Below are 17,467 nucleotides of genomic sequence, written 5' to 3' on the forward strand. Positions count from 1 at the left end.
CAAAAGAAAGATGCACCCCAGTATAATTATAAGATATATATGACGAACAATATCTTCATACAGCAATTATATTGTACAATGATCGATTTATTGCATTTACAGAGTATTAGATAATCCGCAATAACACATATAATTCTCAGAACTATTCAATTAAACAGCGGAGAATCCTTTTTCAAAACTTACTGTGTTCTTATTTGATTTTTTACGCTTTTCTATTAAATATGGCCGGGTCCTTCTTTCTTTTGCACAGTAGTTGTATACAGGGTGGGGCAGTAACTAATGTCCACCTTGAATATTGCCGTTATTTGTAATAATATGAAGAAATGTTATATAGAAAACTTACACGGTACACAGGGGGGCATATTGTGATACAAACATTTTCTGCGTGGGTGGAGGCATAGGGGAGATTTCAAGGTCACCTTGATTTTTTAAAATGGAAAGACCTACTTTCTGTATCATGAATCGAGTAAATTCTGAATTCCGAGTAAAAATGTATTCACCTCCATATGTCCTAAATCTAATAGTTAACGAAATGTTATCGAAATAATTTTCTTTCTTCTTTGGATAATGTCTTAAGATAATTGTTAACTATTAGGTTTAGGACATATGAAGGTCAACTCTTTTATACTTAGAATTTGATACTTTATCGATCTATGGTATAAAAAAAGATATTCTAATTAAAAAAATCAAGGTGACCTTGAAATCTTCTCTATGCCTCCAGCCATGCAGAAAATGTATCTGTCACAACATGCCCCCCTCTATACCGTGCAAGTTTTGTATATAACATTTTTTCATATTTTTACAAATAACGGCAATATTCAAAGTGGACACAGTTAATGCCCCACCCTGTATTACAGAGAGGGTGTTCACACTATTACTAGCCAGCGTTTTTCTTGTAAATGGTAAATATTAGAAAAAAATGGAAGAGGAACAAAATAGTACTGTTTTTTATACGCAACACAATGGCGTATGCAATTCTTTTGTGTTTATACTATTTTGTTAGATATGCAGGTAACTTTAAAGTTTTTAAATGGAATGCTGTATATTTTTTTGTGTCACATGAAAGCGTGTCTGGAAATCTAGACGAATTCATGTGTATACATACTGCACAGTGACCTTCAAGGTCATGCAAAGTCAGAAATGGAAGAAACACATTTTGAGTATTTCATTTACCGTAGCCTAGCCAATAAAGAATACTTGTAAACACATTATGGTATCTAACAGAATAGTACAATATAAACACAGAAAATTACATACGCCACTGTGTTGCGTATAAAAGACAGTACTAATACTTTCTCCTCTTTTATTTTTTGCTAATATTTACTATTTAGAACAAAAACGCTGATTATTATTTAGTAATACATACATGTAGTGTGAACACCCTGTATGAACCCGAAGTTGATAAAACTCGAGAATCTCGAAATTGTCGATCTTAGTGATACAAGCATGGAATTTTGTTACTCCAAACATGCAGGTGCATTGTTTACGTATATATAGATATGCATCCGATACAGTGGCGCACCCAGGGGGGGAGTCAGGGGGCCAAGTCCCCCACCAAGAAAAAAAAATGTTCAGCTTCGAAAATTAAAATCGCGAAATAGCCCTGGGTACCGATGATAGATATTTTGGCTGATCCGATATATGCATATTGTTCGTTCGTACGCGGGAAACAGAGATTTCGAAGAGTAGATATGTGAATGTCTCTAATAGAAAATCGATTATCGTCGAAATGACATATTTGTCGAAAGAATATGTAATCGGAATCGATCGCATACTTGGAGAATCGGGCGATGATAAACAAACTCACCGGTGCGGTGTTTCAGTTCGGACGCGTCGTGAGCGCAAGCGCACAACGTACAAACTATTGCCTACGTGTAACGTCGGGCGCTTAGTAAACACATACACACTACTAACACAGGTACACACACGGTATTCACTGGTATTCACGGTGCATGCTCGAAATTGTACGTGCACGCGGCGTGAGTGGCGCTGTCGTCGTTAGAACACGATGATAGAGTGGGGAGAACTGAACGACGATTGGCTGCCGCTCGTAGCTCGTAACGCGTCGCATCGTCGCATCTCTCTTTTCGTAGAGATGCTTGCTTCTTGCTTCGCTTCGCATTATTCGTGTTGATTTGTGCGATTTGTGCACGAACACCAGTAACTTCCAGTAAAGTAACGTACGCATACCATACGCGCTCAGTAATCGGTATACTCTCTCTCTCGGTAGCTGTGTTTCGACTTGAACGGATCCGTATCTTTTAGAATCACGTAAAAACTATACACGCGTAAAGAATATTATCTTTCTGCGAAGGAATACCGCGTGAAAGCTCGCGAGTCGCATATTTGTGTTCGCAGTGGTCGAGCTTAAGATCGATCCTATATTTAACGGTGGTGTGATAATTGTTTGTATTTTATCAAACGATTCCGTGCAAAACGGAATTGTCGATCCGATAGAGTTTCGTTCGCGTTCGAAGAAATTTGCGGTGGCCGATCGTAGTTGATAGAAATCGATTCGAACGTTCGCTCGATCGCCAGTGAATTTCCATCGTCCATCGATACAACGATCGTTTCGCAGCTCGAAACCCCGGAAACTTGTTCTCGCAAGGCTGCTAGTATTTTAACGTTCTACCTGCTACATAAATACCGCCTGCACCCGCTACCTAACCTTGTTCTCGTTACGGATTTGCGGAATCAGATTTGTCGTGTACATAGGACAACGGACTGCGGACAACAACTGATTCACGTTGCGCTTGCTCGAACCGTTTCAGCTACTCTCGTGCTACAACAGAGTAGTCAAAGTGCAGGGGAACCAAGCAGAAGCTCTGCCACATTGTTCGAAGCATTTCCGGCGGCCGATAACCACAAAAATGGGCTTGGGATATAAGGTGCGTAAACGATTCTAAACTTGTACGCTCCCTCCTTTCTTTTCCATTGAATTATTTCATCGTAATTTCATATCCGATGGTTTTCTTGTTCCTCTGCCAAATGTTAGCTCGATCGTCCCGCACTGCACCGCACCGCACTGTAAGTACGTGATTTTGTACGGTTACGGTTACGTACGTACAGGCGACGGACAGACAGTCGGATGAACGCGTTATCTTCGAAGGATAAGCAAGCGCGACTAAATTCTAATCAAACGTAATGCCCGTTTTCCATGCATATTTTCAAAGAAACAAATACAGGGAACGAAATAGCTAGGTCGAAGAAAATTGGGATACACGCTATCGACGGATTTTAAATGACGAGACGAGCTCGTAATCTTGCGTATTCTTGGTTCACGCTTTCCTTGTATGTACGAGGAAAATATCTGGAACTACGCAGATGCAAAGTTTCTTGATCGGATATAGTATCAATAGTATGTAGCCGCAGCACCCTCCTCGAACGATTTTTCCACTCTTACCGCTGCAGTGCAATCTACGTATTTACAGTGGATGTACAAAACATTCGTACACATCCTAAAATGAATAACTTTAACAAAATTGGACCGAACAGCTTGAGGTTTTTTCAATTGTTAGAAGGATTGGTCTACTAGCTAATGTGTAAATAATTTGTTCTTTAAATTGTTATTGGTCGCAATTGCGAAGGAAAATGGTAAAGGTCACAATTTTTCAATTTCTTTTCTGTGCCTATAATGAAAATTTAGAGGGAGCATATGGTAGGTCTACATAAGTATGTTATATACATGCACAGTTTCATCGAAATCGATCAAGATTGTTATGAAACGTAATTGATTAAAATTTGCAAAAATTGTAAGAATCTGCGATTTAAATGAATCTATAAATTCAAATATTTTTATGCATCAACCGATTTCAATGAAACTTTGTATGTACATGTATATATCTTACTTAGATTTACAAAATACATGTTTTAGATTTTCATTACGAGCACAGATAAAAAATTTAAAAATCGTGACTCTTACTATTTCCTCCGCAATTGCGACCAATAACGATTTAAAAAACAAATTATTTACACATCAGCTAGTAAACCAATCCTTTTAACGTCTAAAAAAAAAGAAAACTCAAGCTGTTGGTCCAATTTTCGGAAAGTTATTCGTATTTAAAAGGTGTACGAATACTTTGTACACCCACTGTAAGTATAGTATGTACCACATACATATATACATATTACGTAGCCACACGTACACCTACAGTCACGATGGAAATATCGAATCGTGTAAATGTTTTTGAAATTCTCAGACATCCTCGGATCGATTGCTCCGTGATTAATTTTTTCTTCGCTGATCTACGCGTGCACGTATTACCCGTAGAGGAGGGAGGTGGGGATGCTAACAGAATTAAGTTTCGTTCCAGGATCTCGATCTGCAGCTGGAAAATGCAGAGCCGTGTAATCCTGCACGGAATATTTACGAAATATTTTTCTATTAGAAGCATTTCTGATCCAAGTAAAAATCGCAAACTATGCGCGTCTGTATATATTGTATAATATAATATAAAATAATATAGTATAATATACCATAATACATATAACAACATACAATATAGTACAACATGATGTAGTATGATATGTACAATATAATATAAGATAATATAATATATTCATTCAGAGTAATAAACGAAAGTAGCGAGACAGATCGAAACAGACACGTCCAGCCAGTGATGGGCAAAAAAATTGTATTTACATACAATTATATTTAAATACATTGCCTTTAAATTGTATCTAAATACAAATTTCGAATAACGAATAAAAGATACAAAATTTGTATTCTTTATTCGAAGGTTTGAATAGAAAAGTATCTTTTATTCGACTTCTATTTAAATAATCTTGTATTCGCCGAGATTGTATTCGATGAATAATAGTTACAAATTGTATTCGAAGCTTCGAATACATCCGCTTACAAAATTACAAAATACAAAATTATTTAAATAAAAGTCGAATGAAAGATACTTTTTTATTCGAACCTTTTCGAATAACGAATAAAAGTTATGTATCTTTTATTCCAATCGGTAATTTATATAATTTTAATGGTTGGTTAATGGTTTATTCGTTATTCCATACCGTAGTACAGAGATGGCGTTGTAGAGCCGAGGCTCTATTTGCCCAATTCAAGCCCGTCTACATTTCAAGTGGTACAGAAGTATTTAAATTTAAATACTGCCCAACTCTGCGTCCAGCTTTCTTTCGATAATACGGAACTTTGCAGGGGAAACTAAAACGTGTAGCCGCCTCCGCGTTACGTTCGTCAAACGATAATTGCCTCCATCTCGGAACTCGAGTTCTCCTTAGGCCCTATTAACGTATTACGTAATTGTAAGAGAATTTCTGAGAATTCGAGGAAAACGCGAGTAACATGAATCGTTCTCTCTCTCACACCCGGAGGGAATATAAAGAAACTAATCGATAATAATGTTTCGATCGGTGTTGTGGCCGTTCAATTAACGAGGTACGAAGTTGTGCGCAATGTTACGTAATAAACGGTATTATACAGGATGTTCATCGGTGGCAAGCGATCAGATTTTCACGATAAACTTGGAAACGGGCGTTTCGCGTTTGGTGACGATGGACGTTTGCGGTGCGGCGCGTCACGGAGCGTTTAAACAATCTCTGTCACGAGGCCAGCGGTGCAACAATGACCGTGACACGACGCGTATCGCGTAAATACCAAGTAGGAAGGTTGAAAAACTCTGAATCGATAAATACGTATGCATTATCGTTCGGACCGTACGAGCGCGATAATAAAATACGAATAGCAGAGACTGATAAATAATCGGCGAACGTTTTCCTTCGACTCTTCGACATACTTTCGCGCGTGCGCGCGTTCTTATTATGTACTGCGAATGCCACATCGGCGATATACTACACGGGTTGCAACTCGCAACACCTTTCTTCGCCCATCCCTAACATTTTATTCTTCGACAAAACTTCACCAAATGCCGGAATGTTTTTCTTTTTGATAATTAACCCAAAAGTCCGCGGTTGAAATGATTATTTCATTATTAAGCATTAAGGAATTCCCGAGAGTCATAGATTTTTCGAAAATGCGAAAATACCGCCGGTAGGTAACGCGTTGCAGGCTGCAACAGCCTGTGTCTCGAAACCTTTGCGCAAGCTGATTCGATTTTCGTTGAGCGATGATTCGGCAACGGGCGCGCGTCAACAACTCGAGATCTAGTCTAGAACCGCGGTTGAAAATTGACAACGATCTAACCGTTGATCCACCGAGCATCCAGCGTCGAGACCGTCGAGGAACGATGGCGATACGCAGGCACGTGTCGGACAAAATATCGATTGCTACTTTCGCGCAAGTCTGATCGACCAGCGTCGGAGCAGGCGTCTTCGTCTCGATTCACTTGGAATAGTCGACGCGAAATGTGACGCGTGCCGGTCGGCCGGCCCTCGTAAATTTCAGTCAATGTTCCAAGGTTACGCTCATTGATCTACGCAAGGAGAAAGGGAAAAGGGTAAAGGGAAGAACAAAAGAGGAAAGACAGTGGGAAAGCCACGCTTGCATCCGGCGTGGCAGACGGCGAATGCTTGCTCGTACAAGTGTGTTTGTGTATGTATGTACACGTTAGACTGTTCGACAATACGCTGCAGAAAAATCGAATATCATTTTCTCGATCCACGTTCCGATTCGGACGTTCTGATTCGAACAATAACTCTGCTATCGATATCGTTGAGAGCAGGATCCTAAGTAGGAATGAAACGGAATCTTTCTGGGAAAGGTGATCGCGATAATTCGACGAGCAAGATGGGAAGCTTTGAAACACGTCCGTCTTCGGCATTTTGTTCATCCCATTCATCCTGTTTATCTTTTGTACTTTTCTATTACAGCTACAGTTAATCCTTTCGATCGAGTTACATTTTCGTACGTTTTCTGCATTAGATGTCCGAGGACAACCCAGAGATGCGGCAAATGGCAGCACGCATATGTCGTGATTACCTTCACGGAGTTTGGAAGCACGTTACCGCGGAGAACATCGCGCTGAAACGCATCAGGTTAGTAGCAAAGTAGAGGCTAGCGCGTATATTGGTCCAATAGCGGCCTTGGATACGCGAAGGTATTTGGGACACGCGTTTCGTTCCGTCGCGAGTCGCGCGATCGTCCGACGAACGGTAGTCCCAACCAAAAAGTATATGAGTTTCGATTGCATAACCAAACGTACGTTTTTTTTTGTTACAGCGGCGGGCTGAGCAATTGGTTGTACAACGTTCAACTGCCGAACGGAGCCGTTCCGATTCGCGGTGAACCACGACAAGTTCTATTGCGATTGTACGGGCAAGTACACGGGGAGAGAGCGCTCGAAGGGTTGATCACAGAGTCCGTGATCTTCACGTTACTCTCGGAGAGACGACTCGGGCCAAAGTTGCACGGCATATTTCCCGGAGGTCGCATAGAGGAGTATATACCCGCCAGGCCTTTGCTCACCAAAGAATTGGCTGATCCGACGTTGAGCACGATGATTGCGGAGAAAATGGGACAGATTCACACAATGCAAGTTCCCATAAGCAAAGAACCGACCTGGCTCTGGGACACGATGGCCAAATGGTTGGACACGGCCACCGATATCCTCGAAAACCTCGAAGACATAGACGACCGACACGCGAAGAACGTAAACGCGATACGATCGATCGACCTAGATCACGAGATCGATTGGTTCAGGTGAGTAGGAGAGGAGAATAATCGTTTCCGTTTCGATAAGAAGAAAGACACGTTACGATCAATCGCGTTCGCTCGCAGCGTAGAATGTATGTATACTCGATAACGCGTCGCGGTACACGGGGGTATCGTTACGATCGGCACAACAACAATGATAAAGAAATTAAATATACGTGCTTTCAGATCCCTCGCAACGCGACAGAAACATCCGGTCGTGTTTTGTCACAACGACATGCAGGAAGGTAACATATTGTTGAGACAGAACACGCGTAAACCGGAACTGGTTCTTATCGACTTCGAGTACTGTTCTTACAACTACCGGGGATTCGATATAGCGAATCACTTCGTCGAGTGGCAATACGATTATACGGCGGCAGAATATCCTTTCTTTCACGAACGCACGGGATCCGGACCTACGGAAGAGCAGAAGGTATGTGACGAAGATCGACGGCTCCGATTCTCAAAACCATTAGCAAATATTTCAAGACGGGTAAGACGTTCCGTTCCATTATGATCCGATCCAGATCCGATCCGATCCGATCCGTCCCGTCCACACATACGCAGATTTTTTGACCAATTCATGCCTCGGTTCTCGGCTAAAGTTATTCGATTTTTAACGAAAGAACTCGATTGTACGTTTGAAACGTAATCGAACGACAGGTATGCGATTTTGTATCGCAACGATCAGCGCTAACGATAACGATGGCGATAAGAATACCGATAACGATAACGATAAAGCTAACGACAAAAATAGAGATAAAGATCACGATAAAACTTGTTCCACCGTTCACGGAATCCAAGGTGGCTACATCATTCCAGTGACAAACGCGTTTTCTATTAGTTTTAGGTATTCGCTAGAGGAGGACGTTGCCTCACAGGACACGTTGTTTCCAACAGCGTACATCGATTTTTCTATGCCGATTGTACTCGACACGAAAAAGATCGAAAATAGTAAAAGAACGCTTCAGATTTGTTCTCGCTAAGGAGAACCAACTGTCCTACAAGAGCTGCAACGCTGATTCTTTCGATTTCTTTCATATTCGCGACCAGCAACTCGAATACGATGTATTCCGGATTCTTATCTGCCAAATCCACTCCCCCAACACCCATCACCGCCCGTCACTTCCCATCGTCCATCATCCACACGTACACGCATAAACACACACAAACACAGATCACACCATTAACCGTACACTGTACACTATACACTGTTACATTGCACACTATGCACGATACACACTGTACACGATATACGAAACCATTCCTGATTGCCCTATTCGTTATCGAAATCCCAAGATAGCCTATCGTTTGACGCAAGAAATGATATGCGCGAAGAAGAGTAGCGTATAACTGTACATATACTCGGTCGAGCGAATTCGAGAGTTTTCGAGTGCTGATCGAGGACTGGTTGGCGTGTGCTGCGTGTGTATATATTAGTTTCACAGGACCACGATTCGGTGAGACAAGGCTGATGCCTGCGATCGGCTAATCGGAATAATGGGCGGCATATCGATCTGCCAATGCGATGATGGATCCTGTCTCGCACCGTACGTTGTGGAACCAGAACGACCGGTGCCACCATCACCCATCTTTGCAACATCAGTCCCGTACCTGCGCATCTACGACTCTAGAGTACTTCTACACGCACTCTCGATAGTCGGTCCATAAATGTACAGTGTCTTATGGGTGGTAAAACCGCGTTATTTCCAATTAAGACACTTCACTCGAATCACCGCAATTATATGTATATATCCGCTTTCCGCATTATGGTAGAATATACCCCCGCCCCTCTATACGAACGCGTATTTATTCCGACCATTGATTCGTACCATTATGGAAAATTGACATGACTTTTCGATCCGCTAAGTGCTTACTACTCTATGTGGTGTCACTTTCGCGTTTTCTCTATACATATATGCATATATGCCCTTTTCAGAAAATCTTATTTCTAGAGAAATTTACTTGAATTTTCCTCGATGAATCTACATGTTCGCGCATACACGAGCGTGCACGTATCTCAAATCGATGTACAATTTGCACTCGAGTTGTATCTCGAGTATCGATTTTCAACGGCACACGCTCTCACTCGCGTGCTTTCATCTGTCTCTTTCCGTCTACGAACGTATCTGTGTACGTACGCGTGTCACAGCGTGTATGCGCGTATGTGAACGCATATGCATATGATACGTATTAATATCACTTATCTTTTCACGTATCGTTTTACGATTATTTTACTCTCGTTCAAAGCCATTTTTTTGTACGCGTTTGACGTTATCCTCTTTTTTCAACAGCTCAACTTCATAAAAAGTTATTTAAGAACGGTCGGGAAAGAAGGCGCATCGGAAGAAGAGCGCGTCATGGCGGAAATCAAAATATTCTCTTTGGCTAGTCATTTATTTTGGGGCTTGTGGAGCATTGTCAACGCGAAACTCTCCGAAATTCCATTTGGCTACTGGGTAAGCAACGATATTACGTTCGTTAGGGGTGTGCGGGTTCCCGAAATTTCGGGTTCGGGTCGGGTCGGGAAATTTTTCGGGTTCGCGTCGGGATAGTCGGTTTCTTCGGACTCACCCTGCCGTCCTCACCCTCGAGTCCGAAGAATCAGAACACCTAAATATCTCCGTTACTTTTCGTTGTACAAAAAAACTTCTTAGGACAAAGTTAAAGTGTTTAAAGGGCCACATGTAACGGTGTAAGTGAAAAATTTTCAAGGTCATTTATTTACAAGATTTCAAGGTCATCGATATTTTTTAAAATGGAATAAGACATTTTTTAATACATTAATTGAAGCAGCTTGACATTCGTTATAAAAAAGTACTAACCTATGTATGTCGAAAAGTTAGTAGTTCACGAGATATTTCGATTTAAATAACTCTAAAACACCATCGGGTACCCGAATATTGGAAACTTTCGGGACGCCGATCCGACTGCCATTTCGGGTACCCAATGTTTATAAACTTTCGGGATCCCGACCCGATCCGAGGCTCGGGTACCCGCACACCCCTAACGTTTGTACAACCGTCAAATTCGCTTTTAGTCTGCTTTTACTTTTGCGTTCATTATATATGATCGTTACGACGTTGCAGGACTATGCGGTGACTCGATTGAAGAACTACCAATACCTGAAGGAACAGATGACGTTGTGCGGTCCACCGACGCCGACTAAGGACGCCACCGCCACCAAGGACACAAAAATAAATGCAATCGATTGAAAAGATCGAACGCTCGTCCGTTACGCCGTGACGTGGAGAAAAATTTCACATCGTCGACGCGACTACACAGTTTGCCTGCTACAGTTTCATGTGCTCGTGATCGTCTTGTCGGAGGATCGCGATGCATCGCGCTGTTTTCTCATCGAAAATCGTAATACGCGTGTCAAACGTGTTATTGAATTAGTTGAAGGAAGAAAGAAAAGGAGATTCGAACGGAATGCCAGCTGACCGAAACGAAAATGTATTGCGGGGGGAGGGAGGGAGGGAGAGAGAGAGAGAGAGAGAGAAAGTAAGAAGAATGAAAGCGCGAGCGAGCGAGAGAGAGAGAGAGAGAGAGAGAGAGAGAGAGAGAGAGAGAGAGAGAGAGAGAGAGAACCGAGAAAAGAAACGAGTAGGAGGGCGTTGCTTTACGCGTTACAAATGTGATATAGGATAAGCGTAGACAAACGGGTGTACAATGTTGTCGTATTTGCACACCGTGTCAACTTTTCAGGGAAATGTTGCTCAATTTCCGAGTCAGTCTGTCAACCTAAGGCTTTCAGCCAAACGTTAGGAATCGGTGACACAGAATGTTCTTGTCGTTTACGAAGCATAGGTCGTGTACACTCACACTCGTACTTGTACTCGCACTGGCATTCGCTACCCGCGCACGCGACCACGCGTAGGTACTTACTCTTAAATATGTAGATACGAGTGCATGTATCTTTCTATACGCAACCGATTTGTACATAATTACAACTTCGTTGTACCTGGATTGGATTTTTTTATTTTATTTTATTTTACTTTATTTTACTATATTTTAATGATCGCAATCGGAATAGAAAACCCGCAATGAATCTTGATCGCAGCGCGCGACATATGTATATGTACTTAACTATATTTACGTCGCGCTTCTTACCATATTGACTGAAAGATCTACGGATGTATTATAAGAAACGAAAAGGTAATAGTGATAGCAGTAGCAATAGAAAGTTGACCGATATCAACGAATAGACGCGTTTTCGGATGGTCATATCGTCGGTAGAAAAAATCATTGCTTCGTCGAATAACCGTCGCAAATCCTTTGTTCCAATTTAACCATGTTTTTGTTTTCTTTGTAATCTTTTTACGGTTGTCACGCGCATTTTTCAAACGCTATACATTTCTCAGTGATCGAAATACCATATTTTAATAAATTTTGAGCTAATCTTTTATATACTTTGGTGGTTCGATGAACCATCGATTTTCTTCGTGTTCCTTGGCGGTTCGTGCGTTCGACGGAACGCATTCTTTGCTCGGATGCTTCGAGATAACTGATAACTACAGGTCCCCTCACCCCCGAAAGAATATTACATTTTATAGTTGAACCATCTATCGCAAACGGTACATACGTGTATATCCAAATACCAGCTACGGCAGCATCGGCCAATTAGAACCACGCTCGAGCAAGACTCGCATCGAATGCGAAAAGGTAAATTTTGCTAAAGGAAATTTTCTAATTTTACGGGCGTTGGATTGGGGGCGTGTGGCGCGACGATCGGAAGGAACTCGTCGCGCGTTGGAAACATTCAATTCGAAATGGCGCTCGCAATATTTCCAAAGCATTGTTTTTGAACCCCGAAACCCAGCTAGTCCGTAATTTTCGAGTATACAGTGTATAACTCGACGAAGCACAGACGTAAATACAGCCCTTTTTTCGTTGGCTGGCCGGCGACGCGCTTCACTCGTCTCGGACGTTTTTGCAACACCGATCGCAAACATTCTCAATCGTTTGTTGGTGTCGGCGTGTATAGTTTTCGGTGCGGGATCGTATAAGGATCAAAGATTTGGCTGAACGGTTGCTAAATAAATGATTTTTATTTTCTTTTCGACGTTAACGCTACTCGTTGGTAAGTACCGTACGGACATTTTTTCGCATCTCGAGAACCGAACGATGAAACTCCGTGCATCGTTTTTTGGTGTATACCTATGGTTGTTTCTATCGTTCGGCGACCGCGTCTCGCGAGCAAATAGCAAAGAGACCATTATACAAGACCCAACGTTTTGCCATGGATTAGCGTTAACTTCTTTCTGGTCTTCGTTCGATATAGAAAATGTAGCATCTTACGAGTATCACGTGTCACAGAATACAAATGCAAACAGAATTTCACCTACGACTTTATACATATACTTGTCTAGGGTCTAGAACAATTTCAACTTTGCTCGTTCGACGATCGTTTCAATTTGCCTGCTCTAGCGTATCGTATATAGTATAGGGAATTCCCCGTTGCTTGGTAAAGGAAATATGCGAATGCATGCTCGAAAATGAAAAAGAAATCGTTAGGGTCGTTCCCAACATTTACCCGACTTCCGCGACGCTGCGGGAACAGAAAATTTTCCGAGACAAAACTAATCAGCGAACCCGAACACGATTCCGACAAGAAAAAGGAGTATCTCGGTCGGGGAGACGGGTGGAAGAGGAGATGGCAAACTCGGTAGAAGAGGTAGAAGAAGAAGAAGAACGCGAAAAAGAAGGAGCGATTCGAATCGACATCGAACGATTACGATACGGCATACGGAACGATTAGGCGATTTTACGATTAGGAAAAAGCAGAGCGAAGTGAACCATCAGCGCGGTAGAGAGAAGGGGATAAAGCCTAGCCGAGTAAATTCGCGTCGCGTTGCCTAGTTTAGTGGACTTTGACGATGCCTCCGGAACCGTAAGCAGCACCCGCGAGCAGAGCCTGCGTACCGTAGAGCGAGCCTTGTCGCAGCCCGAGTCCTCCGAGTCCTGCGAGTCCAACACCGAGTCCTCCGAGACCCAGCAATCCTGCGTTAGCGGCCACGAGGTTCGTGGTAGCCACCGTAGGTCCTGCTGCCAGCAGCTGTGACCAACCATGCGATTCGTTCAATGCGACAAAATATCAAATTGGCTCGAGTAGAGTCGTGTCATGTCAAGATCTGTCGGGATTAGTCTGGTTTCGGTGTCGAATAGAGCTACAGTAAAGTCGCGTTTACTCTCCAACAGACTGTGTTCTGCATACCTGGATAACTATCGCATACCGACATTATGTTTTTATGACAGCGCCGACCGCGCCGAGAGTTCAAATGGCAGGTTAAAAAACGTTCGTACCACAATCTCCATAATTATCCCATATTCTGCAAAGGTTCAGCTTTCAGTTAAAAAAGATTTCATCGCTCTATCTCATTTCTATCGAAAGTTCTTTGATTTTGACACAGATTTCGTCGGTTTGGCCCATAGTGCGGCGCGGCGTTGGACGGCAGTGGAGTGGGTAGGCACCTGACGACTATCGCGTACGAGGTCGTTGACAATCACGCGACTTTACTGTAGTACCTTTACCCGAGTATATGAGATACCCGGGAACTCGGGTAATTTTCGTTTACCCGAGTAGCCAGGTATCTGATAAGTAGACTGCGGATCTTTATGCAAAATAAATAAAAATTGTCTGCATCGGTTGCAAGAAATAGAAACTAAATTCAATGTTATGTCTTCCCTTAACGATTTTAATAGAGGAGAAATCATGTAATGATCTTCAATTTGTCAAATTTTCCAATAAGTTTTTCATCTACTCAATTTTGCTATAAATGCATAAAGATCCGCAGTCTACTCATAAGTCACAGGTCTAGTGTCGAAACAGAAAGGTACCAAGAACGAACCTGGGGACGAACAGCGACAGCTGCAGCGGTAGCGGGCGCGGCTGCGATCACGGACGCGGCTGCTGGTCGTGCCGCGAGAACGGGCCGCACGGCTGTCTTCACGGTGATGCTGGGGTCCTTTTGCACGATAGCGTTGAATCCGTTGATGGGATCGGCGGCGTACGACACCACGCGTCGTGAACCGTCCGGCTCGATCAAACTGTAACTGCCCTGGACTACGTCGCCATTGCGAGTCTCCTCTTGGGCTTTGTTGTCACCTGGAAGAAAGCCGAGTTTTCTTATCTTTGCTCATCTGGCCATTGCTTCGAACTAATTGCTACTAGAGCGAAACTCGATACAATTCGACGACGACGACAACAACGACAACAACGATACCTGTTAAACCGTCCGCCACGCTGTAACTGAAACTGTACTGCGGATTCGGATCGTAATTCTCCGCTCTGACAACCGCGGCCTGTGCTGGAATGGCCGCGGCCACCGTCGCTCCCGCAGGGCTCAGGAGTCCCGCGCTCTGCCCAATTATTCCTGCGCGTGCGACGCTTATCAAACCAACCAGATAAACGAAGATCTACAGAGATTCGGAAAAAAAACGAACAACATTATAATCGGTAATCAAAAGTTCCGACTCGTTCTTCTTTCCGTTTCTTCGGTCTGTACTTTTTCGCGGAAAGAGACACAGGGTAAGAAAAACTTGAAATTACTTTGGTGTCCATGATGCCCGATGCTTCGACTGCGATACAATGCAATGAGGTGCGATGTGATGCGTTTCTTTGACAACTGCGTGTCGCTGCTTTCTGGTAGCGTGTATTTTATACCGGCTGGCCCAGGTTGACCCCACCCGCGACTTTTCCACGATGACACGAACACACGCCCCACTGTATCGACAACGCGTACTCGGCCGGACATTTACTTGCTTTCTTACGTCGGAATCGTTGTCGTAGTATGCGGGCGAATACGACGACCACCGATCGTTTTCCCGTCTTTCGTAAGAATAGAATCTTATGTTAGCCTTACTCCCTCTAAAGACATGCTCGTTACTCGAGACGAGTGTACTACATTTGTCGCCGAGAGCCGAGGGTCGTACATTCGAATCGAATCGAGTCTCTTTGATCTTCTCGCAGATCTTCGGATCTTCGTTTCCGTTGACAAAATCGGTAAGATGGAAAACGGGGAAGGAACGAGTCATCACCGGTACTCCAGTATACGAGTAATAAACGATTCTTTATCGTTCGAAAACATTCGATGCTACTCCAACGCAAGCGTTTCGACGAAAGGGACGCTCGTTGAGGTCGGGGCCGGCCTTCTCTATAAAGGGGCCTGGGTGCAAGAAACCATTTGGGGCCCGAAATTTTTTGTAAAGTAAAAAAAAATTTACAAACACGTACATACAGGGTGAGTCCGAAGAAACAGAACACCTAAATATCTCCCTTACTTTTCGTTGTACAAAAAAAACTTATGATACTAGTATCGTTACTCTGATCTCCGTCTGCCTTTTTGTCGTTAGTGAGGCCGTTGTGATGTTGGCACCGCTCCATTCGTGTAGTGCTATTTCCTGATGGGATGAAAACTATAGAAATGTTCATTGTATACTTTCGTGCTTTTTGGGTGTTCGCTCATGTTTGCGAGCGGGCCTACTTTCTTGTCTTGACCGCGGGTATGGGTTTGTACTATGCTTTCAAGCGCATCGTGGGTCCCATCCCTTCGTGTATTGAAGTGAGTAGGACAAAGTTACACTTTTACGAAGGGCCACATGTAACGGTGTAAGAGAAAAAATTTTCAAGGTCATTTTTTAACAAGATCTCAGTCATCGATATTTTTTTAAATGGAATGAGGTATTTTTTAATACATCAATCGATGCAGCTGGACATTCGTTATAAAAAAGTACTAACCCATCCCAAGTAGCCACGTACGTCCCGAAAACGTACGTTTCAGGTCCAGTTCACGTCCAAACGTCCTACATCCATTCTGCGTACGTTTTAGGTACGTACGTGGCTACACGTGGCTACTTGGGATGTATGTCGAAAAGTTAGTAGTTCAGGAGATATTTCAATTTAAATAACTCTAAAACACCATTACTGCCGTACTATAACGTTAGCGTTTACTTGCTAGTGTAAATTGAAGAGTTGAAATTGAAGATTTGAAATTAACGAACTGAAATTGAAAAATTGAAGTTGAAATTGAAAAATTGATGTTAAAATTGACGAGTTGAAATTGAAATTGAAGTTGAGGAGTTGATATTGAAATTGAAATTGAAGAGTTAAAATTAACGAATTGAAGTTGAAATTGACGAGTTGAAATTGAAATTGAAGCTGAAGGGTTGATATTGAAATTGAAGTTGATATTAACGAAATGAAATTGAACAATTAAAGTTGAAATGGAAGAGTTGAAATTGAAATTGAAGTTGAAATTGAAAAATTGACATTGATATTGAAATTGATGTTATAGCGTTTGCTTTTCGATATACATAGATTAGTACTTTTTTATAACGAATGTCCAGCTGCATCGATTGATGTATTAAAAAATACCTCATTCCATTTAAGAAACTATGTATGACCTTGAAATCTCATTAAAAAATGTCCTCGAAAATTTTTTCCCTTACACCGTTACATGTGGCCCTTCAAACAGTGTAACTTTGTCCTAAGAAGTTTTTTTGTACAACGATAAGTAACGTAGATATTTAAGTGTTCTGTTTCTTCGGACTCACTCTGTATATTACTAATGCATGTTTATTTAATGCGTGATTTTGTTTTTGCTAATACGTTAATTACTTCAGAAAAATTACATTAGTTTAGTTCTTGATCGTGTTGGGGCCCTCTTAATCGCGGGGCCCCGGTGCATAGCATCCGCCGCACCCCCAGATGGCCAGCCCTGGATGCTACTCCAACGCGAGCGTTTCGACGAAAGGGACGTTCGTTGAGGTTATCGAAGGTGCTTCGACTTTCCAAATCTCTCCATTAAGAGCACCGATCGTGAAATTTGGCTGGCCATTGGCAAAAGT

At 42.4% G+C, this 17,467-nt stretch overlaps 2 protein-coding genes across 5 annotated transcripts; one reads left to right on the top strand and one right to left on the bottom strand.

Moving 5' to 3' along the window:
- Positions 1-2,176: 2,176 nt before the first annotated feature.
- LOC143208098 (choline/ethanolamine kinase) lies at positions 2,177-12,026 on the top strand. 4 transcript variants are annotated; one of them, XM_076422175.1, is made up of 6 exons: positions 2,177-2,888; positions 6,848-6,960; positions 7,145-7,624; positions 7,805-8,051; positions 9,913-10,077; positions 10,708-12,026. In XM_076422175.1, the coding sequence occupies exons 1-6, from the start codon at positions 2,871-2,873 to the stop codon at positions 10,831-10,833; spliced, it is 1,149 nt and encodes a 382-aa protein (XP_076278290.1). In that variant the 5' UTR covers positions 2,177-2,870; the 3' UTR covers positions 10,834-12,026. The 4 variants fall into 4 exon arrangements, with proteins under 4 accessions (XP_076278290.1, XP_076278289.1, XP_076278291.1 ...); XM_076422174.1 differs by lacking the exon at positions 2,177-2,888 and adding an exon at positions 6,048-6,521; XM_076422176.1 differs by lacking the exon at positions 2,177-2,888 and adding an exon at positions 6,056-6,517.
- A 624-nt stretch (positions 12,027-12,650) lies between these two features.
- Positions 12,651-15,312, bottom strand: Cpr5 (cuticular protein 5). The gene is made up of 4 exons (XM_076422184.1): positions 15,171-15,312; positions 14,845-15,037; positions 14,470-14,726; positions 12,651-13,676 (listed from the first exon to the last, which is right to left on the bottom strand). The coding sequence occupies exons 1-4, from the start codon at positions 15,180-15,182 to the stop codon at positions 13,482-13,484; spliced, it is 657 nt and encodes a 218-aa protein (XP_076278299.1). The 5' UTR covers positions 15,183-15,312; the 3' UTR covers positions 12,651-13,481.
- Positions 15,313-17,467: the final 2,155 nt, after the last annotated feature.

This window comes from Lasioglossum baleicum, chromosome 4 (assembly GCF_051020765.1).
Source record: "Lasioglossum baleicum chromosome 4, iyLasBale1, whole genome shotgun sequence".
In the NCBI taxonomy this organism is placed as follows: domain Eukaryota; kingdom Metazoa; phylum Arthropoda; class Insecta; order Hymenoptera; family Halictidae; genus Lasioglossum; species Lasioglossum baleicum.